This window comes from Eleutherodactylus coqui, chromosome 6 (genome assembly GCF_035609145.1).
Source record: "Eleutherodactylus coqui strain aEleCoq1 chromosome 6, aEleCoq1.hap1, whole genome shotgun sequence".
In the NCBI taxonomy this organism is placed as follows: domain Eukaryota; kingdom Metazoa; phylum Chordata; class Amphibia; order Anura; family Eleutherodactylidae; genus Eleutherodactylus; species Eleutherodactylus coqui.
Window position 1 is genome coordinate 181,997,885 of NC_089842.1, and position 26,524 is coordinate 182,024,408.

The following is a 26,524-nucleotide window of genomic DNA, read 5'->3' on the forward strand; positions in this document are numbered from 1 at the left end:
TTTGAGAGTTTAGTTCAGACTCATCGTCTCGCCACCTACCTGCTGAGAGTCAGAACCAGCACTCTGGGTATCAGTTGCTGGACCACCACTACATCTAATTATAATAAGTCATTTTGGCACAACCTTTATAAGGAATATAGGAGAGGCGCTACCTGGATATTAGTTGCATGAACAGTGTGACCCTCGCTGTGACTACCGAGAACGTGCAATGCATAGTTGTCAGCTAGAGAAGCAGACTAGATGTGCGGAGACATTTCAGCATTTCCTTAATTCCTGCCTGAAGGTTGCAGAAAGGATAACTCACAGATGTTCTGATTATTTGCATCTGTAGAAGAATGTGAATTGTTATCAATGAGAAATGGAAATTTGGAACACTTTTATAGGTTTTTATTAGCATAAAGTTCTCTACACCTTTGGATGTGGCAGTAGGAGCAAAAACATTCAGATTCGGCATTAAGTGCTGATATTGGAGTTTTCAGAACTGGCATATGGTCCTTTCACAGTCGCTATTCACAAAGTCTGTTATTGTGTATCTCTTATTACAGTATACTTTCAGAATCATCTGAATTGCCGTTGCAACAACAGATTGTGTTGTCCGCGTTCTGCTATATTTTGTAAGTCCTTGTCCGTCTATTTACTTTGGTGAATTTGCACATATAGTACTGTGCAAAAGTTTAGGCAGGTGTGGAAAAAATGCTGCGATGCAAGAATGCTTTCAAAAATAGAAGTGTTAATAGTTTATTTTTGTCAATTACCAAATTCCAAAATGAATGAAAATTTTTTTTTTAATCAAATCAATATTTGGTGTAGCCACCCTTTGTCTTCACAACAGCATCAATTCTTCTAGGTACACTGGCACAAAGTCAGGGGTTTTGTAGGATTATAGTCAGGTGTATGATTAACCAATTATACCAATCAGGTGATTATGATCATCATTTTCATATGTAAGTTGAAATACAGTTATTGATGGAAACAGAAACAACTGTGTAGGAGGCTTAAAACTCGGTGAGAAACATCCAAGCTCTGCTACAAAGGTGAGGTTATGGAAGACAGTTTCATGTGACAAGTCATACAACAGGGCAACACTGAGCACAGCAACAAGACACAAAGTAGTTATGCTGCATCAGCAAGGTCTCTCCCAGGCAAAGATTTCAAAACGGAGTGGGGATTTAAGATGTGGTGTTCTAGCTCTTTTGAAGAAGCACAAAGAAATGGGTAACATTGAGGACTGTAGACTCAGTGGTTGGCCAAGGAAACTTAGTGCAGAAAATGAAAGACACATCATGCTTACTCCCTTCAAAATTTGAAAATGTACAGCAGTGCCATCAGCTCAAAACTGATAGAAAGTAATGAGACCTAAGTACACCAATCTACTGTTCTAATTAGTTTGCCCAGAAGTCTTCATGGAAAAATTTAAGCCAAAAAATCATATTTTCAACATAGAATTACAATGAAGACCAATCTTAAAGAGGAATTTCCATCACTATGATATGCCATACAAGGGTGCCATACAAGGTATGGGGTTCATCTGAGGCTTGCTGCTCAGGGCAGCACAGCACAGATCTATTGGTAGCCTCTCCTCATTCCTGCTGATAAGATTGCTTGTGGGGCTTATCTTCAGTTCTTCTGAGCACATGCTGGGTTGCAGGATACAGATTTCACACTGATGGCTTTAGAAAGCATCCTGTAACCTCACTCATGAACGCACATCACTATCAATGATGCCGTTAAACTATGGCCCTGCCTGACACCTCTTTAAAGGGAACCTATCACCAAGTTTTCATAAATCAGTCTAGGCTAATGTGGTATTAATGCTAATCCAGACAATGCAGTAAGTGTTTAAAAATTCTGTTCTAGCTTAAACTGCACCTTTACAATCTTCAATTAAAGTTTTCCCATCTGGTATGCAAATGAGCTGAAAAGAGTCAGATTTTGTCAGCTCTCCTGGTCCAACAAACTATACATATCAACAGTATGAGCAAATATAAAAAAACATTGTAATATATGTTATTAGAGAAAAATGTTACTTTCTCCACTTATTGGCAACCACAACCTCCCTGCTCTGATCACTCACTCTCCATTCACTGCTAAAATCTGTCTTGTGAGAGGACCCCCCCACTCATGATTCACTTTCAAATACTGTTAAAATCCATCTTGAGACTTATCTGATTAACTGCCATAGAAGTCTATGGAGAAAGGCAGGCATGGAGGCTCTAGTATCCTGTTGTACCACCTCTAGCTTGGATACAAGATGTGATACAGGCGGGCATGGAGGCTCTAGTACCCTGTTGTTCTGCCTCTAGCTTGGATACAAAATATGATACAGGTGGGCATGGAGGCTCTAGTACCCTGTTGGGCCGCCTCTAGATTGGATGTAAGATGTGATACGGGTGGGCATGGAGGCATACAGGTTCCATATGGTATCCTGCAGCATGTCACTCCACATTTGCTGTAACTGAGCCTCTAGATTGTGCAAACTCGTAAGCTGTTGAGGTTGGCATCCCAGATGGTCCCATACATGTTCTGTTGGCGATAAATCTGCGGACCAGGCAGACCGCCGAAATGTGACAATGTTGTGGAGGCTTCCTGTGACACTCTTGTGTGCGCGGCTGAGCATTCTCCTGCTGGCAAGTGCCTCTTGGAAGCCACCATGAGAGGAACACATGTGGCGGCAGAATATATTGAACATATTGCTGGGCTGTCACTGTCCCTTGTACCACTACAAGGGGTGACTGACTGTCATATGCAATGGCCCCCCAGACTATCACATCATCAGTGAGGGCAGTGTGCAACTCCACAGCAAAGGCAACATTGGGGCACTCACCCCTAGGTCTCCAGACATGAATACGGCCGTTATCAGTTCCCAAACTAAATCTGGATCAATTGCTAAAGACAACTTGGTTCAACTCTGTAGCAGTCTATTTAGTTGTTCATGATACCACTGCAAACGGAGGTGACGGTGGGTGGGTTTCAAAGGTTATACACTTAATGGGCACCCCGAGACCAGATGCCCTTCAACCAAAACCTGGAAATGCTTCTAACAGACACAGAGGCTTGTAATGATGATACAACCTGTCTCTGGATGATGGACAAAGAAACAGTTGGAGTTGCTTGTGTTTGTCGGACAATCAGACGATCCTTTCTACTGGTGATCTGTCCAGAGTGGCCCAGGTGGTGGGCAATTCAATATGAATCCAGCTTCTCGCATTCCAATAATGCTCCCCTCAAACTCTGCTAATTGGGCTTAAATCTCTGATTGCGTCGTAGAGGGGTCTAGTGGTCAACAAGCTCTACACAAGCGGAAGAAGAGGTCACTACTCGCAAGGAGCCCTTGAGATCCTTTTAATAGGCCAAGGGAGGAACCACTTTTAGGGCTCCAGGTGGCAAGACCGTTCATCTAATCACACCACAACTCTCATCATTGTCAGATCTGTCTTAGAAGTAACTGCATGTCGAGTTTTGCAGCAAAACAACAACTTCTTCTAGAGGCTGGATTTTTTTTTTTTGAAAGCGTGTACTATATTGTGAGATGGAGATTGTTTTCGTACATTTCAGCTTTCAGAGGCTCCAGGTATCTTTTACGAATCAGAGGATTTTGGTAAGTATAATGGTAGGTATAATAAAATGTGTGATTCCTAGCACCAAGTTATTGTATTTTAGTCCAACAGTAAGTGCTAATTACATCATTATAAACAGAGGATAGAGCTGCCAAAGAAAAATCGCATTCCGAATGTGTAATTTGTAAGGCCAAAGTGTCTGTCGCTGTTCTAGATAGAGGGCATTTTACAAAACACATCTTCTGGGTATTTGTACCCTCCGATCTGTGCTGCAGCTAATTTACATAGCATTTCTATAAATATGCTGCAGTGTACGAGAGGCCAAAAACATACAGAATTAAGATATTCTGCTATTGCAGAGTACTGTAATGGCTCCCTCACACTGGCGATCGCGATATCACTGTGAGAAAACCATAATTTTGTTCAAGAAATGTTTAAGCGTCAGTGATGCTTTTTCTTGCAAAAACATTACTGCCGCTTGCAATTTTTCGTGCATGTTTTTTTTACACAATTTTCCTGCGTTTTTTTAAATGTGAAAGTCAGTAGGACTTTGTAATGTTAAAAACGCATCGCATCACACAAAAAACGCAGGTTTGTGCTTTGAGATGCGATAAGAAGGAGGCTCCATAGGGAAACATGGGAGATAACAAAAAAAACGCAGAAAGATAGGACATGCTGCGATTTTTTATTTTTTTTGTTATTTCTCGCAAAATCGCATGAGTGAAAACATCGCAAATGTTAAGAAAACCATTAAAATTCACTGGTTTCATAATTCTGCATTTTCACTGATGCTACTATAAAGCCCTATTATACCCTGTGTATTAGCCAGAGATGCTATACAGAGCACCTGCCCCGAAAGGAATGATACTGTCTGCTACCTATCATAAATTAAGGCTTTTACACAGAATGATTATTATTAACGAAGCTAACATTCGAACGATTAAGGCTGGCAGCACACGAAAGGGTCAGATTCCGCATGCGGGAGCCTGCAGCTGAATTTAGCCCTGTCCCCAGCTGGCGACTGCACATACCTTTTAGATATCTGTACTGCGGATGACTGCGGCAGCTCGTCGTCAGTCATATGCAGTACAGATTTTTTTTTTAATCTTTATTTTTCCTGGGCCGTTGCTAGGTGATGACTCGGGTAACCGTGACGTATATACAATGTCAATTGCGGATGAACCTCGGGTTTGATGGCTTCCATTGACTTCAATGGAAACCGTCCGTGTGCAATCAGCCCGAACATAAAGCATGCTGAGATTTTTCCTCTGCTCACGGAAATCGCAGTTTGATTTCGCGAGTATATAAGACAGAGTGATTTTTCATGGCATGTTCTGAATAGTATTTGCTGTGGATTCTCAGTTCAGACGCTGACCACGGATTCTGCAATGCAAATCTGTTTGTGTGCCATCAGCCTAATTGTTCACTTTTTGTTCATTTTATGCAGACATTATAATCTTGGTTGGTTCATTCACTAATCGTTCGGTTTAAATATTGATTGTTCTCTTTCACATGGGTGAGTGCAATATTGGGCCATGAAACTCGAACCAATATTGCGCATGGGAACTTGTGAGTTCCCCACGGATGCGAAGAGTTTGTGTGTCAAATGCCTTGCATCGCTTCAGGTAAGTAGTGGTCCTCAGCCATTGTCAGCCGCGCCAGAGGATTGGAAAGTGTTACCATAATTTTCAATGGGAAACATCACATCGCAATTGTGTGCACCTCAAACGCCGTGCAATGCTTTGCCGGCCCTGTTAAAACCAATGGGCGAGGTGTTCCGAGGGAACCCCAAAGATGGGCATGATCCATTTAAGTAAAGCTCTATCCTTTTATGTTCTATGACATTATATGTGTTTATAGTCTATTATTTACATGGGAGGAATTTTTATAACTGCTGTGGTCAGATATCCTCACACTCTTTTGTACAATTTGCATATGCAATTCAGAATTATTTCTTCTTCAGATAATGGTAACTCTCCCTGGTGCTGGCCCAAGCCATGAAATTGACTACAGCATCTTAACACAGTTTGGTTTTCATCAAAAACATTTTTTTTTCTTTAATAGGCCATAAAGTCATCTTCTGGACCAACTTGGTTCATCGGATGCTCTTGCAGTGGCTTTCCTGTCAGGCACTCTATGCATATGCATCATCTGCTGATTTTGGATTCATGGACCGTGGTAAGACAATTCTCCTTGGAAAAACTTCCTTGGTTTTTGCCATGGTATGCTTTCCCTGTGGTGACTATAGAGTTTTTGGGGTTTTTTGTTTTTTTTTTCAAAAAAGGACAGTTTTCCCCATCTCTTGGGGAGTGTCATCCGCTCATCTATTTGTAAGACTTATGATTGATAGTTCTCAAGTGGAGATGAGCATAACAATTTTCCAAGTTAACAAATTTTTTTGTTTTAGTTGATTTACCTCCAAGGTTAAGGAGAAGGGGGGCTTCTGTTGTTCCTATACAGTAGATAATGGTGGATTTTGCTGTTAACTAATGTGTATTGAAGGGAGGTCTCCCATCTCCAACTATCATGAAAACAAAAAACAGGTATGTTGGAATGTATGGACGAGATAAGATGCTATTAGATGCATCTCGCCTCCCTCTCTGATCTAAGGGTGGCTTTATAGGAGCCAATCATTGTCAGGGACGGGGCGAGTGACAATTGTTCACTTTTTGGAACAGGCAGTCTTTCATGTATGAAAGACTGCCTGTTTAGTCTGCATGGAGATGGGTGATCGAAGAGATCTCCAGTGCGCTCCGGCTCAATTCGGTGAGCAATTTTCATTCTTTTGTAAAAACACAAAAGTGATGATCATTGGGACGGCTGTTGGGCGCTTAAGAGCCCAGCAGTCGTTTTGTGTGACGCCACACTTACAAGGGAATCTGTTACTAAGCTTCCTTACCAGACTACAGTAATGTCTGTAAGTGTATAAAGACTTGCATTCTGAATATCTCATAATTATCTCTGGACTCAATGGCCTTCCCCTGCAGTCAGCAAGCAAACAGTCTGTTGCTGTATGCTAAGCCTGCAAAGAACTCCTAAACGGTGTTATATAATAGCGAGGACTTTTAATTACTTCAGCACACAGACTGAATTTGGGATTGAAACAGGAGAAGGCAAGTAAGCACCCAGAGAATAAACACATTCTGAATCAGTATCTTTTTACCTATCCGGCTCTTACAGTAATTGTTCCCCAACCCCAGTAGTGACAGATTCTCTGAAAGCATGTCCATGGGGACGTTTGGGGAGATGGCATTTGTTTGGACAGCCATTTTGGAGATGACCTGAGCCAAAATATTTTATTTCTTTGCAAAAAATGTCATAGACATAAGCCAACCAACTAAGAAGTGATATTGGGACTAGGCAGTTTAGACACACCAAATTCATCACCTGATATAAGTTGATATGATAAGTCTGACACCATTGACAACTGTCCAGAAGTTCCAGGCCAGTTCATAAAAATAGGGCACTTTTTCTAGTGCCTGTGAATTTTTTTGAGACAGTCAGTACAGGTTATTCTGACTAATTATTGTCATTTTACAGCTTCATGTAAATGTTGGTAATGAATTCATATTAGTTTCTGACCTATAAACTAATATCACTTATCTTTATCATTCGTTATGGTTTTACAATGTGTCCAGAAAAAATGTTGTTTGTCTGAATTCTGGATAAGTTAATAATAATACTAATCATTTATATCACGCCAACATATTCTGCAGGGTAAGTTGCCCCCACCCCCCAAAAACCCCCCCACAAATTTTGGTTGGCAACCCTGATCTGGCAAAGTTTAAGGCTGTCTAGTCTGTTTGCTCTGTCTAGGTCTATTAAGTCTGCTCCAATGACCATATATGTGCTAAACACCCGTGGTTCTGGGTCCTTGGTTGGTTGGCGAGGCATAAATCCATATTTGCTCAACTTTGTCTCGTTCTTTTGGATTTTCGATGAAAGTGAACTATGCTGTTCAAAGTCTTAGGTCGGGCTCACATGGGCAGACCGGATTCAGCATGCGGAAGGCCTGCAGCGGATTCTGGCTGTGGTCCCGGCCCGTGACCCTGCGTACCTTGTTTTCCTGTATTGCGGATGACTGCGTTGGCTCGTCGTTGGTCATGCACAGTACAGTTTTATTTTTCAATTATTGTATTTCCCATGTCATTACTTAGCGATGATGCAGGTACCTGCGGTCCATGCGCAATATTAATTGCGTATGGACTGCGGGTTGGATGGCCTCCATTGACTTTCATGGAGGGTGTCTTTGCAAAATCCGTTGCAAAATAGAGCATTCTGCAATTTTTTTCCTCTGCTTACGGAATACACAAGTGTCTATCCGTGAGTGTGAACGAAAAAGTGATTTTACACGCTTTTCAATGCCCGCATTTTGCCACGGATTCTGCAACTGGAATCCGCCCATGTGAGCCCAGACTTAGGAGAATGAATATATGAAATAATCACCAGATGTAAAATATTCGATTGAAATAAGAAGCCAAGACCATGAAGGTGTTTTCATTTACTTATAACATGTTTTGCATTTACAGTGCTGGTTTTATAACAAAAGTAAAAATAAAAGCTCTGAATATAAGTTATTACATCACTAAAGATGCTTAACTGTCGACAATTCCGACTGAATAAAAAAAAAAAAAAACTAGGTAAAACAAATGCAGTTCAACCAATATGCATCCCGTTCTGTTTAATCTTCTGACTAACACTTGCCATTTCTATCTGCCTAATACATACTTCCCACACATCCAATGCATAATGATCAAGGCAAATCAAGGTTTAAGTAGTACTTTGTATATTCACTGCGAGAGTCCAAATAAACGTCTATTTAATAATACAGCAGTATTAGCCACAGGAAGGCATTAACATAGATGTTCATACTCATTAAAACCCAGAAATAGGAACAGAATGCCTGAGGTAGAAAAACGAGTCACACTAATTACAGAAATGGAAAATCTAGAATACCGACTTGAAATGACGAGGCCAACATCACAGCTTTTTTTTTTCTAAAGACAAGGGTTCATATTTATGGCGGATACAAAGGAGTAGAATTCATTCACCGTATTCCTTTACCATTAAAATACTGTTATGCCTAGTGCCGACCTTGAGTGGAGCGGGCATAATGCACACGCTTCCCTCTTGTTCTTTGAACTTCCGACGGGGTAAAGTTTCTCCTTAGGGAGAGCACCTAGAAGGTGGCAGACTTATAAAGCCCTGCATGCTCCTCTGGGAAATTTATGCAAATTGATGATGGAACAATGTCTCTACAATGTCTGATATTGGCTTCCAGAAATGCTACTTTCTAAATACATGATGTAGAGGCATTGTTCCATCTTCCCATTTGCTAGAATTTCATTATCAAACACCACCACCTCAGGCTCTGCACAAAGCATAAGAGTGTGTTTCAGTTTTACAAGGAGTGCCCCTAACAGTGGTTGTCCAAGATTAGAAAAGGTTTGCTTTAGGGCCGTCACAAAGATTAGCACTCCTGTGCTTTCAAACAGGAGTGGTGATTGCTTACTGAATGGAGCCAGAGCGCACCAGCGATCTCTTCCGGACGCCCACCTCCATTCAAAGTAAACAGGCAGTTGTTCATAGATGAACGACTGCCTGTTTACATAGGGCAATAGTTGCTTGGTTTGTAGTTGAGCCAAAACCAAGCAACTCTCTTGCCCTGTTGGGTTCAGTCTTTACATGAAGCAACAGTCCCATGTAATCGGTCTTTTGAGTGATTGCTTTGAGAACTATCCGCCCGTATAAAAGTATCCTTATTCCAGTAATAGCACCACTCTTGTCCATGGCTGTGTCTGGTATTGCAGCTTATCCACATTCTTCAAGTAAATGGAACTGGACTTAATACCAGACCATGGACTAGAGTTGCACGGTTTCTGGAGGAAAACAGAAAAAAATCATCTTTTTCTAATCCTGGAAACCCCTTTTAAGTCTCTACTATCTGTGTAATTGTAAAACAGTAATATGACTGTACAATACAGTTTGCAAAGTGCCAACATCAAGAGCTTTGTGGCTATGTTATTGTTGTCATCTTTAGGATAACAGAGTATGTACAAGACTTCTCAATGATAAGATGTCACTAAATATATACAGAAAAACAGCTTCTGCAATATCTAATGAATTGATCCACAATTTTGAGACCATGAAAAACCCCGAAGGTTTCATTATTTATAAATGTATTTGTTTTATTTTTTTTTTCAAGATTAATACACTCAAAAGTATTTTAGCTGCTAAAGTTGATGTGTTGCTTAATTGGATATTTCCATATTATAAATGTTAAAGGGGTTGTACATTTGTAAACTATTGATGGCTTACCCTTAGAATAGGCCATCAATAGTAGATTAATGGAGATCTGCGGGTCGCTGGGCTGGTGTTCTCATGCACTGAGCCGATTTCTGCAAGAAGGAAACAGCACTGTTCCCATTAGAGTGGCCAGGCTTGGTATTACATGTACAACATACATTCACTTCACTGGGAACTTTTCCTGTAATACCAAGTCTGGCCACTGCAGTGAGAATGGAGCTGTCTACTTTCTGAAGAAATCAGCTCAGTGAACAGGTGATCAGTGGGGATTTCTGGTGGCAGACCTCCACTGCTCTGTTATTGATGGCTGATCCTAAGGGTACGCTATCAATAGTTTACAAGTGGACAGCCACTTTAAAGACATATCACTATATGCCATAATATTTCTGTAACTCAGAATCGCCAGCATAAAGCTTCTTCTGAGACAAAACTGATTCCAATGGCACAGTGTCAGGAATACACCATAGGTCACAACAATGACATATTAGGAGAAACCACTTTTGAAGCTATTCTAGGTATATATATTATATGCAAATATTTATATAGTATGGTCACTTTTTCAGGTCATCGCCACATTGATCACAGAAAACTCAATTGCCTTCAACTGGTTATCCAAAGATTCCTTATTTTCTCGGAGAAATTTGGCTGAATGGATCATTGTAACGGTCCCAAAATCTAGTTGCTAATCAGATTTTCCTGGGAAGGAGCCTGGTCACAGATCCAAGTGGCAGCAGGTAAGATCCATATTAAAATGACAGACACCAGCAGTTTTATTTTTAAGTCCATTGCAAATTCATGTGATATATCCAGCTCTGCTTTAATCTTCAGCCAGACAAATATTTGTATGTGCAGCATCAGAAACGTGATATGGCCTTAATTATCACCAGATAGTTCACACTTGCTGTATGCTAGGGCTATGCCAAGCTCACAATCTGTTTGTAGCTTGCAGCTAAATGTAATGGCATCTTAGTATTAATGCAAAATTTTATATGATATGCATTTTCCAGATGATTACAATTCCTTGATGAGTTGACTCTGCAGATTCTACCCCATTCTACACAGTAAAGGTGAAATTGAACTGCAGAAAATAGAAAATGCCAACCTATTGCGTGTGCTCCACCACCCTGGAAGTACTATTTTGCTATGCCACAAATCATTATAAGTAGCCCGGCTCACTAATATTTGAAATGTTGACTTATTTTGACCTCATTTAACAAATCATGTTAAAAACTTGGGATAGCAGATGGGGTTGTGAATGTGCCAGACACGCTTTTACTGACAGTTGCCTTATACAAATTTTTCATGCTGGCTGCTATAAACAAGGAATGATTGTGAAAATTGCTTGTCGGCGTATGCACAAAAAGACAACATTATCTGTGCTCTAACTTTGCCAAACCCATAATTTATGCAGGATATAAAACTATGCAGATACTGCGTTATCTATGCATACACATTGTGATTTACTCTTCACTTCAAACAAGATAAAGCATAACTCTAGGGTGCATCATTTCTCAGAGCCGTATTCCAATGCAAGATACTTAGCAGCGCAGTATAATTCATCCGTAGTAAACTATCCACACAGCAGATATTATCCATATAAAGCTATGCGCCGTATTGCTAAATCACCAATAATCCACGTCCCATTTACTCCTACAAACTGAATTGTTATGAAATCATTGGGCCAGTTAAAGAGTCACTTATCTCTCTGTGCTTATTTTAAGCTTTGCACAGCTAACTTATAAATATTACAGGCAGTCTTCTATGCCAGAAGCTTCACATCAATTTTGAACATCTAGAAATCCTTTCAGAACAGTTTTCTATAGGATTTCAGATCAAACTGTTCAATTATTGCCCAATCTTGACAGGGGGCAATATAATAATGTGCTTACTTTTCAGAACTATAGAATTGATGGTCTGTGCTTATAAACTTCATTGGGGGCTTCACCTCTGGCACCTTCATCAGGCAAAACAATGGAGAGCAAATAAGGAAGATGGAACAATACATCTGCAGCGCCACCTATTGGATGGCAGCATTCCTTCAAATCAATGTACAACTTTTTAACAAGTCTGTAAAACAATGATTGGTTTTCTGGCTTTGTTTCCTATCCCCATACACAGACAGCTGCTTCGAGGAGTTTGCCCCTCATCAGTGTAAGGTAGGTTTCTGGCTTGGTTGGTGACAGGCCTTTAACATGGATCAAGAGAGGTGTCTGTGTATGATTTTCTTGCTTGGTTTCCTATCCCCAATCATTGTTTTACATACTTGTTAAAAAGTCATACATTGATTTGAAGAAATGCTGCCATCCAATAAGTGGCGCTGCAGAGGTATTGTTCCATCTTCCGTATTTGCATAAATTACCCAGAGAAGCATGCATGGCCATATAAGTCTCCTCATTCACCTCTTAGGTGTTTTCTGACAGCCCTTCTGGGTGCTCTGCTTGGGGAGAGACAATGCCGTCCCCCGACCTACTCACCCACTAGGTATCTCCACATACTTTTTGGGTGCTCTCCTTAAGGAGAGACGACACCCCTCTTCACTAAAAATTGAGAGGCCACAGCAGTCTTCAGGAGCACCATGTAATCTTCATTGCTTACATGGGCACATTGACTCATCTAAGCTACGCCTGGTACTGTAACTATTGCCCTGAATGACACTGGCTGCAGTATAAAGCACAGCTTTCTATCCATATGAGTGTCCGTGCCTATGTAATCAATGAACAGAACACAGCACCCTCCATTATGCTGACCCATGGAGATACCGAACATCAGATCCAAACCAATCAAACATTGATAGCCTAGTCTATGGTTAGAGACCCTCTTTAAATATTAAACCCATTTCCCTCTTTGCTATGGCTGACTATGGCAGTACTAGTTTTCAGCGCCTTCTGCTTTGTAGCTGGCTCTTGTCTACACAACAGGAACTTGCCAGTTTGATATGAGCACAAAGGGCCACTAAAGGGATAATTACTTACTGATAAGCTAATTACTTACCCTTTAATGACATACCATTTAGGGTATAGTTGCATTGGCCTCTTTCACATGGCCGTAGGCGTTTTTCCGTGTACTCGCCGCTGCCGTAAAAACACGTGAACGGGCGCACAAATCTAACGTTTGTGCGCCGATTCAGACAGCACGGGCCCCGGCGCATATACGCCGAGGCTGCAATGCCGTAGCCTCCCCTGCCAGCTCATCTCCTCTTCCCTGCCCTCAGGCTGTTTGCAATAGGAGTGGACGGGAATGGAGCTAAGCACCCGTCCCCTCCTCGCGGCCAGCAATGGGAGGGGCGGAGCAAGGTGAAACTTAACTCCGCCCCGCCTCACCCCTGCTCATTACAAACAGCCAGAAGGGAGGAGAGAGCTGCTAAACTCCCTCCCACCTCTCTTCTCTGGCCACTATCAATGGCTCCCATAGGAGCCCATGCAGCGGCTGATGTATTCCGCCCGGGACGATAGTTCCAGGACTATCTTTTCGGCCCGGCGTGAAAGTGCCCGGCCGAGTGCTTTTATGCTGCGGAAATACAGCAATGCGATCTGATGCATTGGAATCCAATGCATCAGATCGTAGCGTATATCGGCCGGCCGTGAAAACGGCAGCCGATATACGCTCGTGTGAAAGAGCCCTTAGGCAGAGTTGTTGCTCAGTGATTCAATTTTTGCAGCTTTTTCCAACTGGAATCTTTTCTTTCTGTTTCTCTTGGGACTCATGTCCACGGCCATGTTTTCACCACGTATTACATGTGTTGATTTTTACAAACATCGGTAAACCGCTGTGGGGAGACTGCAGCATTTTACTGATACGTTTGTGGGCATGAGCCCTTAGACCGTAATGGTGCTGGAACTGGCCGGCTAGTATTATGCGCCATCACTGCTTATGAACGTTGAGTTGTGAGTTTGGCTAGTTGGAGCTCTCGCGTTGTATTCAGCTCAACTGGCTTGACTGTGTACTTCATGTTCATTAGAATAATTTTTGACAACCTCCTCTGACCCCTCTCATCAATGAGCTGTTTCCGTCTACATCATTCCAAAATGATCCACAGCAAGATTCCCGGCTTGACTTTCTGTTGCACTTGGTAGTTACGGGTCTAATTTCTATACCGGGAAGGTGCAGTCAGGAAAGGAAAAGTATCTCTAACAATGTGGTCATTTAGTGTAGATATGACTCCTGGCAGCAGTAGGTAGAGCTGCATCTCAGAGGTGGTTCACAGTATGGCACAGGAAATGGTAAACAATAGAAATAGTAAATTCTATTCAAATAAGCCTTTGTTGGGAAATGAAGATCCACTTCCTATCCCTGACATGTAAGAACAATTATCAGCTCTGAGACATAAGGCCACAATTTGCATCTGTATGACTCATGGCCTATACACATGACACCCTTCATCTTTCTAGATGCCCCAAGAAGATCTAATTAGAAACAGTGGAAAATAAATCCCAGAAGACAAGAGCCAATAATTTTATAACATTTTACTACAGCATTGGTTAGCGTTATATGCAGATTCACATCTTACCACCTGGATGTGTGTCACTGTACATAGTACTTTTCTCCCCTATCGCACATTAGAGCCTTAAAGGAGTATTCTGGGCTTCTACTTTTGATGACCTATCGTCCGGACAGGTCAGCAATAGTTGATCGTCGGGGAACCACCGCTTGGGATCTCCAATGATCAGCTAATCGCCCAGTCCTGCTGTTAGTGCAGAGAGCCAGATGTCATCAGCGGTGGTCCAAGGTGGAAGTTTAATAATAGATGGCTTCAATCCAATTAAAATCAATGGGAACTATGCCCCCTATTAATCTTCTGGCTCCTTATTGCTGTCAGAGCTGGCAGTATAATAGGGGGCATTGCTTCCAATGGTAGTGAAACGGTCCATTACACTTCTAGCCCTGACCACCAATGACGACATCCAGTCTTCTGCACTGACAGTGAGCCCGACGATCAGTTGATTGGTGAGGATCCCGAGTGGTGGACCCCTGCCGATCAACTATTGGTGAGCTGCCTTCAGCATTAAGCCCCATTTACACGCAAAGATGATGGCTCAAAATTCATTCAAAAGACAGTTTGATTGACAGTTTGAGTGATCATTTTGCATAAACTACTAATGGGCACTAATGCCCATTAGTAGCTTATTAGCTTCATTTGCATGTAAATGAGGCTCTCTTCACTGTATGCAGATAACAGCGGGTGGTCTGTTATCTGCATACATCCCCTTTGTTCTGTCGCGGGACTGCAGCTGAAAACAATGTTATCAGCGCTCCCGTAAAGAACTCAGCGTGTGGTCCCTGCTATTATGAACAATGGATTTCAAACTCACATGAAATCCATCGTTTGACAGATAAGCAAAGGAGGGTAGGATTTACACGCAACCATCATCGTTTGAACGAATTTTGAGTGATAATTGTGTGTAAATGGGGCTTAAGGAATAGTCCTTTAAGGTTCACCTTTAGTGATGTCTGGTCTCTTTTACCAGAAGCATAAATATGATAAAGAGAAAAGCTGCGCACAGATTGGAGCTTTGCAGTAGAGGCTTCAGTGCTGTGCGGTAGTTTTGGTGACAGGACTGACAAAGCTATCTATGCTACAGTACGGTTATGAGATATTAATCTTTTGACAGTCCCGCTGGCAAGATGTCATTGTGTACTGCAAAGACCCCTTGCCCCGTCTAGGACATCACCTGGGTGATAGTCTGGCCTTGAGCATAATATGCATAATTTTGGATAGACTGGGCACTAGAGATGCTCCGGAGTTAGTATAGTTACATCTGTGTGTCTCAATGACCTAAGCTTGACTTGCTCTGTGCCAACAGGCGAGAGTAAAAGGAAAGAAAGTACAACGGGTTAAATCAAGCCCAATGTTAACTTACATGATAAAGTGGTATGCCAGCTTTAAAACAACATGAATACTATAATAGTATGGAGTATGGTATATAGCTAGTGGCTGGAGAACAAATGCAGAGCTGGATACTTATTCTTGTGGTCAACATTGGCATCAGCAAGATCCCCACGGCTCTGACTTGTCATAACCACCGACTATCAGCCAACCCTTTCAATGTACACAAATCCTACTTCTTAAAAAATTAGTCGTTTATACGTTCCTTTTAAGTTGGAGAAAAATATATTAAGCTTTATTTATATTAAATAGCTATTATTTATCATGCCGTAAATGAAATATTAGAATGGTTTTGTAAAAAAAAAAAAAAAAAAACTTAAAGAATAAGGATGCGGTCAGCCATATTGATAAGTACAGCCTTCCAGAAACACAGCTTGCTGTAAAGCGATGCCTATAGTACTTAACCACTAATAAGACAGTTCCACTTTACATTTAGCAGAAGCTACAGCAATCTATGCTACAGTACGGTTATGAGATATTAACCAGTGTTATACAGACTCTGAAGGAGGAATGCTTCTCGGAAAGCCTTGCAGCAGCTCATGCTTTCATCTTGGAGCAGGAGGCGAGCTAATATGCAAGTAGTTTTTTCTACTGCTAAATTTCTTAACCTCCAGCAACTTCTTTAAGAATATTGGTCAGTTATGACCATGTGTCTTGATCCAAGTAAAGGGAACTCGTCACTTGGGGCTCAAAAGGGGAGGGGAGTCCGTAGAGTGGTGTTCCATACGCAACAGGTGCCAATTCTAAGACTGTGTCCCGCAAAGTTGTTGTACGCACACAGCTTGAGTCATTCTGCTCACATATCCGCCATTCTGATCTATGGGAGATTCATACATAGTGGCGTGCGGGGTCATAGTGCTGGAACTGGTGGATATAAAACACAGCTCCCCGGCTTCCCCGTTCCTTTACCTAATGTAGTTTATGGGGCTCAAACATGACGACAGCTTCCCTTTAAACTTTTGTAGTGATCCAATTTTTATCTTTTTTGCACAGTTGAACAAAAATAGTAAAAAATAAAAAAGGAGAAATAAAAGAAGAGACCCCTCAGAACTTTCACTGCCAGGAACAAATCCCCCAAGGGCCCAGAAGGGAAAAACAGATGAAAACTGCAGACAGCAAAGACACAAATAATAAATCTCCGAGAAGTAAGTGGATTGGACATCGGGCAGGTCCTGTGTGCACAGTCATCTGGCAATTTTTAATGAAAGCAGAAGTTGATTCAGTGTGAACAAGGCACAAGTCCCATGTCCAGGATTAGCCATAAAGTTATGCTTTAGGATTTCTAGAAATGCGCGGTCTGTCCGTGGCATTTCTGCTCCGTTACGTTCTAGTGAAGGTGGCTGCACCGTTATAGTCTATGGACAACTGCGGTGTCATATCTGGAGCAATAGTGTCCCATTTAGACAGTATGACAGTTGTCTAAATGACTGCACCAGAGTTGACGTCTTTGCTAAGGACACAGTGCCCGTGCAGATCAATGGATGATCACGAGCTTCGTGCTTTGCATTCTATGTGAAGCGCTGAGAGGGAAGCATTTACACGCAGCAAGAAAGTCAGCGATAACGGAAAGTGAACGCTAGTAGACGTTATTTTTGCATTTACACAGTACGATTATCGTTCATTGAAACTAATTTTGAGCAATTTTCGTCCCATGTAAATGCCCCTTAAAGCGCAACTTTTTCTAATCCTGCACAACCCCATTTTTTGCTTATTTATTAATGAATCCCCTTTAACCATGTCCAATCCTTTGTTGCTGAGGAAGATAAACCGCTGTCGGAAAAATCTGGCAGCAGCTTATTCCCCGTTGAGGAAAAAAATGCCCGCTGGCCCGAGCATGTGTGGTTATGGGAGTCGGCAGGAGTAGCTGTAAAAAGTAATCTAAAGTAGAGGGAAAACTTTATGCTTGGACTAGAGAGAAGTCCAATCCCTATGGAAAAACAACACAAAACCTTACAGCATGTGTAGCAGGTCGTATATTAGATACCACATTTAGTACTTTGTTCTATTCATGTAGTTAATGAACCCAGCCCGGGCTATTGCAGTAGTAGAAGGTCTCAAGTGAAAAAGAGACAAGTTGTGTCCTTCCGCATTCTTCGAAGCGTACAACAAACTGGAGCATGCAGCTGAGAAGCGTGGAGCCCGGCTATGTAATGCTACAAGCTCATTCCAGTTTCCCCTATTAGAAGAAAACTTCTAATTTTTTTTTTTCCAGCTACAAAAAGTTGTTCTAAAGAAGAACCTGGCATGTCTATAGGACGCAGTGTACTGTAATGTTAACACGTGGCAGCTCTCTGTAATCACCGCTCGGTGGTTAGTGCACAGCGACTGGAATGCGGGCAGGTCGAGACGACAATCTGCACATATGTAATCAAGAGGAGCGAGTAGCCATTTATAAAGTGCCCATTTCCTGCACGTTCCATCCTCATAGAACAGGCGTGGAGCTTTCTCCCTCAGTAGTAGAAGTGTTACTAACAATTACAGAACTAGAAAAATAGCTTGCGGTGTCTAAAGTAACGAGGGAATCAAGCCGGGTTGGAAAGATTTTGCATGACGTCCCCAAAGACCCTTTGAACGTCTGAACCATGAGCAGATTAAAAACATAAAATCAGTAAAGATTTTTGAAATCTGCAATGTTCCTCCTTCCCTTTTTCAAATAGCGGGTACAAGAAAGTGGCGGAGTGCACTGCAGCAGTGGACAGAATTACACATACAGCATATTACATTTCCAAGTTCATGGCACCTCCTGGCCCCTTGGTAGTAAGGATTCAGGTACTTAAGCAAAGACGCATCCAGCCAGGTACCCCCAAAACGAAAATAAAAAGCGGTGGAACTGGTCAGTGATGCAGGACGCCTGACCCACACAGCTCGTAGTGATGAAACAGTCATGTGATCCCATTGGCAAATGGATATCCGATTTAAGAAAGCTCCTTTTCTCTTTGGGAACATCTACTGAGCTTCATTTCTGCCAACTGGATGTATCGGATGACGTTGGTATCTGGGGATGACAACAAAAAAAAAAAATCAGAAGAGCGGACAGATAATGACACTGACTTAGCACCAACCAAAAGTAATAAATAAAAATAAATAAATCTTATTTATCTTAATCAACTTATTCCGCAGCGCTTTCAAGTAATTTATTTATTACCCCCCACCAAGCTGGGTACTCATTTTATCTCTCTCGGAGGAAAGGAAGGCTGAGTCAACCTTGAGCCGGCTACCTGAACCAATCAGGGATTGAACCCGCAACCTTCGGGTTGTAAAGCATGAAAGACTGCATTGCTGCTGCCTTAGCACTCTGTGCCATATAGAACATTTTGCCTATATGGTTGCTACTGCTGACAATATCCATGATACTAATTTTCATTAATGGCTCTCATTGCATTGAGCACAGTTAAGGGGTTATCCAATAGGCACAAATCTGCTTTACTATATTTAAAAAAAAATAAAAAATCCCCATTTTCCCCCATAGGTATCAATGTATGAGTCGCTTTCAAAAATCCAATAATAATGTGCCATTTTAGTTTGAAGACACTTTAAATGTTATATCAGGAAACTGACTGGTTACAAAAGGTATCTAACAGCAGCCCTATAGGATTGTGGGGAAAACTTTAAATTACGGATTGTTGTCATACAAAGCCAATAAGTAAAATGAAGTAGCCATTTGTGACAGATGGTAATAAACCAAGTTAGGGCTCATTCAGATGGACGTATTTATGCCATGTATATTTTTTATTTTTAGAGCCAGACCTTTGGAAATTAGACTTAATACTTCTTTAACCCCTTAGTGTCCGCCATATATATAACACACACACACACACACCCCCCTAACAGTTGATGCTCCGTGCAGCTAGAACGTACAATATGTGCAAGTCCTCCACTTTAGTGGCAGATCTCACTGTATAGCGCCTGCCAGTAAAGAGATGAGGCCAACACCTCGTCAGTTCAACCCTAATGAAGTGATAAGGAGTTGTAATGATCAGTTCTCAGTAATGAAAACTCATCAACATAGCGGTCAAAATGAGACGACTTACGAGCCAGTGACAGGGAGTACCAAAAAATAAATATGGGAACCATTGTTCCCAAGTATTCCAGTGATGATGCGTTCAATCTGAGTACATATATTTGGCGTTGTCATACACTAAAAATTTGAATTTAATACTACTTCTGCCGATTTTTCTCTATATAAAACGTAAAATAAAAAAAAAGGTACTGGCACTGTCCTGGTACCATAAGAACGCCCAATCGAAATAACTTAGGCATAAAATAAAAAATATTAACCCTTAGAATATATTGTTTTGAAAATCTGACGTATTGATGTGGACATTTAGGTGGGAAAATCTCGTTTCTGTGTGTCTATACATCAAAAAGTGATAAGTCACTTCTTGATGCAGAAAGACAATTTTCCACGTTGGAATTCCATTCCATGCGTGGATTTTGCTCATTGACAGGGCAAATTGTGCATGTGGATCCACACAAAAAGCCATGGTTATGGAGTCAGAATTCGCCACACAACATTCCGCCGTGTGGGTACATCCTCAGCCACCTGGAGAAATGGTCGTTTTGACTGTAAAATATGATTCGCACACAGATGGTAGACAGCAGTGCTGCGTGTGCAGTATGGAGTAGAAAGGGCTTCTTCCATGTCTGATGGGCACGTTCAATGTGTGCACTGAGAGATACTCGTGGCATGTACGCTAAACTGGCCCACAGACCTAATGGATGTCAAAAATGGGATCTGCACACTTTCTTGGCCTGCAAGTAGCCCTGATTTGTCACCAATTGAGTCCTTATGGGAAAAGTTGAAGCAGAAGTTGCATAAAAATCCATGCCACACCATTGATGGGTTAAATGGGAAGATTCAGTATATTTATGCATCAACCACCCCTGAGGAGTGTCAAGCACCAGAAAATTCAATACCTGCTCAGCTAGAAGTCACTCCATGTAAAGGGATGCAGGACTAGTTGGACTCTTTTAGATAAACAACTGCAGATAGTTGGACCATTATGAAAGTATAGACTTCACTTTAACATAAGACATCTCTAGGTTTCCAGTAGCTAAACGTTTTCTTTTATATACATACAGTAGATAAATGTTTCCTTATTTCATAAGCTTCCTTTGTTTTAAATTGTATTTTACAAACAAGGTAACTAAACAAGCTGCAGTATTAGTGTATCTTGACGCCACCAGGGTCGGGGGGGAGAGGGGGGGGTTGACACACCCTGTACCTCATTGGCTGCAATTCTTGTTAAGCGGCAGGTCTTGGCAGCCCAGTAGAGTTGAAAGTAACAATGCAGAGAGCATCCAAAGACAGTTTGCCTTTCAAATTCTGACAGCGGACCCTGCTGCAGCTGCCCAGCCCCATGTGCAAGGGAAGCGGAGAGTGGGGTATGCATCAGGGATTCCACGGTGGTGTACGACGGACTGCCCGGTGCACGCCCCCCCCCCCCCCCAGTCACTTTAAAGTAGCTTTGCACTGAACACCGCCAAGCTGCAGAGCCCCTAACAGACTTCTACGTCGCCTTGCCGTTGGGAGCCGCCACCTGCGCACCCCCTGGGAGCAGGGACACAACAGCAGCAAGAACACACAGAGAGCCAGCGTAAGGCCTTCCTGCACTGGCAGCACGTTGGAGCACACAGCGACGGCAGCCGACAGTGAGTGAGAGGCGGCCACAGTGGGTTCCACACAGGAAGGGGAACGAGGAGTCTGTGGGGAACGCTGTCGGAGCACTGACTCACACTAAGGGAGACGGGGAGGCTGTTGAGAGGAGTGCAGCGTGTGGATGGATTTTAGGTGACCCGGCTGCTTTAGGGTGAGGGTTGTTTGTGTGCTTAGGCTTATATTATTCGCTGAAAATGCTGGCATGTTACACTGGTAACATGGCAGCATTCACAGCTCCTAAAGGTGAGGTGGAGAAGTAAGCTTAATCGTATACCTGCAGGGACACCTAAAATCAATGTACACGCTGCTAGGACCTTTGTGCCTTGACCCTATCGGGAGCTGGGGGTGTGAGGGGCGTTCCTCCTTTGAAACCCCTTGCTTCCGGTGGAGTCAAGATACACTAATACCACAAGCTGCTCTGAAATTTAGAGGGTAGGTGGACTACTATGAAAAGGGGTAGTATGTTACTGTGTGTTTGGAAGTCTATGGATAGCGCATACACTGTACAGTATACAGTCAGATAATTCTGGGCCTTAAGTTCACAGTATGTATCTGGAGATATTTTGTTTGGTACAAAATTCTGTATTTGTTGTTGTTGTTGTTGTTGTTAGCAGTTTACGACCCTCGGCAACCCTAAAGGCAAACTTCCTCCATATTTTTTGGTTTGGCACTGCTTCTTCCATCTGTATTCATTATATTTCTTGAAAATATCCTCAAGGATCCTGCGGTATTATTGTATCTTGTCACTACCCGGAAGCTAGGGGTTTGACAGGGCATGGATGCAGGAACACACTTGTCACACCCCTAGCTCCTGATTGGTGACTTCTGTACGGTCCTAGCAGCAGCGTGCGTATGGCTTGTTGCCGTGGCTGGATGGTTAGCGTTAAGGGTTCGTGTTCATGTCAGGCTTACATTATTAGCTGTAAATAGTTCCATGTTACAGGGTTACATGGAAGTATTTACAGTGAATAATCTAAGCCTAACATGAACACCAACCCCTAACCATCCAGCCACGGCAACAAGCTATACACACGCTGCTGCTAGCAATTTTCCTGGAGCACCCATCCCTCGTGCATGCCCCCTGTAGCCGCCACCTCCACGCGGCAGCAATCCCCCTGCAAGGAGCCAGTGCATCCTCTGCCTAACTGCTCTGGATGTGCTTGCTGCACTTCCACTGTCTCCCCTGCCATCGCCACAGCCGCTCCGAGGCTTGCCACTGCTGTTGGGGGATTAGGGATGGCTGTGCCTCTCCTGCTGCCAGTGCCTCAGCATGTCCTACCGGCGCCGCCACCGGTCACAGGCTTACTGCTGTACTCCCCTGCCGGGTCAGCTTCTGCATCTCTTTGCGAGGCTAGAACTCAGACTGCTGCCGCTGACTGTGGATCTCATGCCGGCGCTCCGAGGTTTGCCCCTCTCCTCCCCGCCACCGCTCCCAGGTTTGCCACTTTCCTCCCCACCACTGCTCCCAGGTTTGCCACTTTCCTCCTCTGCAGGTTGCCTCTACAACTTTAGTGTCTTTCCAGGACCTGCACGCCAGTCAGCTGAGCAGCCAATCAGCTACCATTGCATGCCGAAAAAAAATCAGTCTTGTGCAGGCTACAACGCAAATTCCCATTGAAAGAAATGGTATACGGATTTGACGTTGACAAAAACAAAAAAAATGAACAGTATGAACACAACCTTATTTTGCATTTGACAGCCTATTAGGAAAGCCATATATGGCCCACCTAGAGGCCATTGTTGTTCCCCTGGCAGTCCCCATGTACAAATACAGATATGTTCGCTGCCTGCAATATAGGCAGTTTAGGGGCTTACTATATTCTGTATTATTGAGTTTGATATATGCTTTTTCAAAGCTCCCCCTAGTGGTGGCTACAGGCTGCCAGAATACAATGCTTAACCCTTTTGTAACTGACAATTTTTTTCTGGTCATTCTGCCTTTCATCTCTACTCTGCTGTTGGGCGTATGACCTAACAGATTAGCTGTGTAATAATATTACTTTCTGTAACTCCTGGTCTTTTTCTCAATTCTCAGCAGCTCAGATTTACTTGGGGTTAGAATATCTGAAACTAGTCAATTTCTCAATCTATATGTGATGCTGTTATATGGACCCTAGCAAAGAAAATGTCTAGAGGGAGATACACCCACTCCTATCACAGTTGCTGATGATGATCACACAGCTCCTGTCACACAGATATAATAGAGGGGGTCACAGCTATTTTTCCTGACTGTATGACTTATGTTCTGTAGCTTATATAGTCACCTAAATGATAATTATAATTAAACTGAACCCCCCCAGCAGACAGAAATGTTAGAATCTCTAGCCAATGCTGTGCTGAAACAAACAAAAAAAATCTCACTATCAAAATGGTGCCTGATAAGCGTCAGACAGGGGGATGCTCTGCATGGAAGTGAGTGAAATACACCGAGGAGACCTCTAGAGTGTGACAGGCAATCAAAGATTGAAAAATGTGTTTTCATCGGTGTGGCCCTTTAAAATGGAAAGAAATGAGCTGTCCTGCATCCTGGTTCCATCCTGCAGTTTAATGCATAGAAGATGGATAATCAGAATGGAATTAGCTTTAGATAGAAAACATGATTTGTAAACAGCCTAATGCCGGATTCACACAAGCATATACATTTTTGCGCACGCAATTGCAACAGCATTTTTTTATTACTTTTATCATGCACCAATGCACTCAACCATTGAAATGGCCAATTAATTTAATAAGTTCAAGGCGCGCTCTTTCCCTGCGCAAGTGCGCAGGAAAATAGAGAACGCTGCGTATCGTTTTGTGCAGCGTTTTGAAAGCAATGGGGGTTCCATTTCCTGTATGTTGCGCATGCAGACTTTTCGTGTGTGAATCCGGCTATACAGTGACATCCATCACCCACAGAATATAATGGCATCCTGTTAAAACAAAAATATCCATTAAATGGATACCTTTATGTCATGGTATGGGTGACAGATGCCATCCATCACACATAGGCTACAATGCTATCCATTTAACAGATATATATCTATTCTCTATTCTGTTTGAAGTATTTGCTTTCCCCATACATACATTAAATGGATCATAAAATTGTAGTGTCAAAGTAGCTTAAGTGTTTCTGATGTTGTACAGTAGTAGCAATGCATTATGGGTGATAATGCATCTCTGGAATAATGTATCTAAACAATGATATCAGAAAAGTAACGTAATATCAATCTTCTCCCATGTCATAGTTTACAGCTGGAGAGCAGCAGGGTGAAGCCTCCTGCTATACTACAGAGCCGTCAGAGAAAAATACATTTTAGCAATTTTTTATATTTTTTGGCTGATTAGACCAATCAGAAAAAGGGCATTTTACCTATCTGTTTAGATTAATATTGGTCTGATATTGGGTCAAATCTGTGTTAACCCTGTACAGTCACATCTATATACACACACTAGTCGTTAGTGGTGATTAAGAATGACAAATCTGATTAAAACATTTTGCAAGATAATTACACGTATATAAGCAATGCTATGGACGAGAGTTCTGTCTTCTCCTGCAGAGTCTTTCCATGCATCACTACCGGAGCGCACCACTCCCAAAACTGCACCTGGTATTGTGCAACAGAAAAGAATGTACCACATGCTGAAGGACCTCAATTTGTCTTACTCCATCCCCGCAACATAGGAGACTGGAGTAAGGGGGTTGTCCCAAGATTTAAACTTATCCCTGATCTATAGGATAGGAGATATATGCCTTATTGTTGGGGTCCCATGCCCCTCGTTCCAAAGGTAGCAGCTGAAGAGCACATCCACGGCTCTCTATTCATTTCTATGGGCCTCGGAAGAGGAGCAGAGTACAGTGTTCTTACTGTACAGCAGTCCCACAAAGATGACTGGAGAAACAGTGTATATACTGGATACTGTCTTGTAATTGGGGCCCCCCACCCATCAGACAATCTGGATGGGGGATATGTTTAAATTTAGAGACAACCCCTTTAATAATATGTGCAATCATAGTGTGGATATCCCTTAAACAAGTGGGTCGGAAAGGGTAACATCATTCCTTAAAGGGAGCACCAAGAAGGTGAGTGAGGAGACTTATAAGGCCAGCCATGCTCCTCTGGGTAATATGCAAATAAGGAAGATGGAACAATACCTCTGCAGCGCCACCTATTGGATGGCAGCATTCCTTCACATCAATGCTTGACCCTTTATACAGGTCTGTAGAGCAATGATTGGGAATTGAAAACCAAACCAGAACCCATACACAGACAGCTGTTTTGTTTTTTTGCCCCTCATCAGTGTGCAGTAGGATCCTGGCTTGGTTAGTGAGAGGCCTGTGACGTGGGTAGGGAGGGGTAACATCACTTCTTAAGGAGATCATCAAGAATGTGAGTGGGGAGACTTAGAAAGCCATCCATGCTCTTTTGGGCAATATGCAAATAAGGAAGACAGAACAATACCCCTATAAACTGCTGTCTGTGTATGGATTCTGGCTTGGTTTTCAATTCCCAATCATTGCTCTACAGACCTGTATAAAGGGTCTAGCATTGATTTGAAGGAATGCTGTTATCAAATAGGTGGCGTTGCAGAGGCACTGTTCTATCTTCCTTATTTATTAAACAAGTGTCAAAGTTTTAATGTGATCTACAGCATAGTTTCAACTTTTTTTTTTTTTTTTTTTTTACAACCACAGAAAAAAGTAAAAAAACTAACCTGGAAAATCATACTAACTCATTAGGATGTAGTCATCAGTGACAATGGGTATATCATCTTTATGAAAGTAACAAACAACTCAGCTCTATCCATTACTACACAATATCAAGCAGTCCGGACATTTTCCGTATGATGTCATGGACAAGTTTCAAAGCCTCATTAAAGCTCCCATGAACATCTACTGTGTTCTGCACACAAGTGCTTATATTTTCCAGTTCATTATATGACTCATTTCTTAGAATTCAGGCCTTGCACCCTTCCTGGCCTAAACTATTTTGTTAACGCCAAGAAATCTATTGGCTCCTGAGTCGGCCTTAGGTTATATGGTGCCCTGTGCAAAACGGTTTTTGGTGTCCCACCTTTCCCTGATCAAAGTAAAACAGTGTTGGGACGTCACCTCAGGCAACATAGGAGAGCTGCAAC

The 26,524-nt window shown here is 42.3% G+C and overlaps 1 protein-coding gene across 2 annotated transcripts in view; it reads right to left on the reverse strand.

Annotated features, from left to right (window-relative positions):
* Positions 1-8,043: 8,043 nt before the first annotated feature.
* TTC9 (tetratricopeptide repeat domain 9) overlaps positions 8,044-26,524 on the reverse strand; it is a 50,582-nt gene continuing 32,101 nt past the window's right edge. For both annotated transcript variants that reach the window (XM_066608400.1, XM_066608399.1), the window contains exon 3: positions 8,044-18,742. In XM_066608400.1, the coding sequence (XP_066464497.1) occupies positions 18,663-18,742 (80 nt within the window). In that variant the 3' untranslated portion in view covers positions 8,044-18,662. The remainder of the gene's footprint in view (positions 18,743-26,524) is intronic.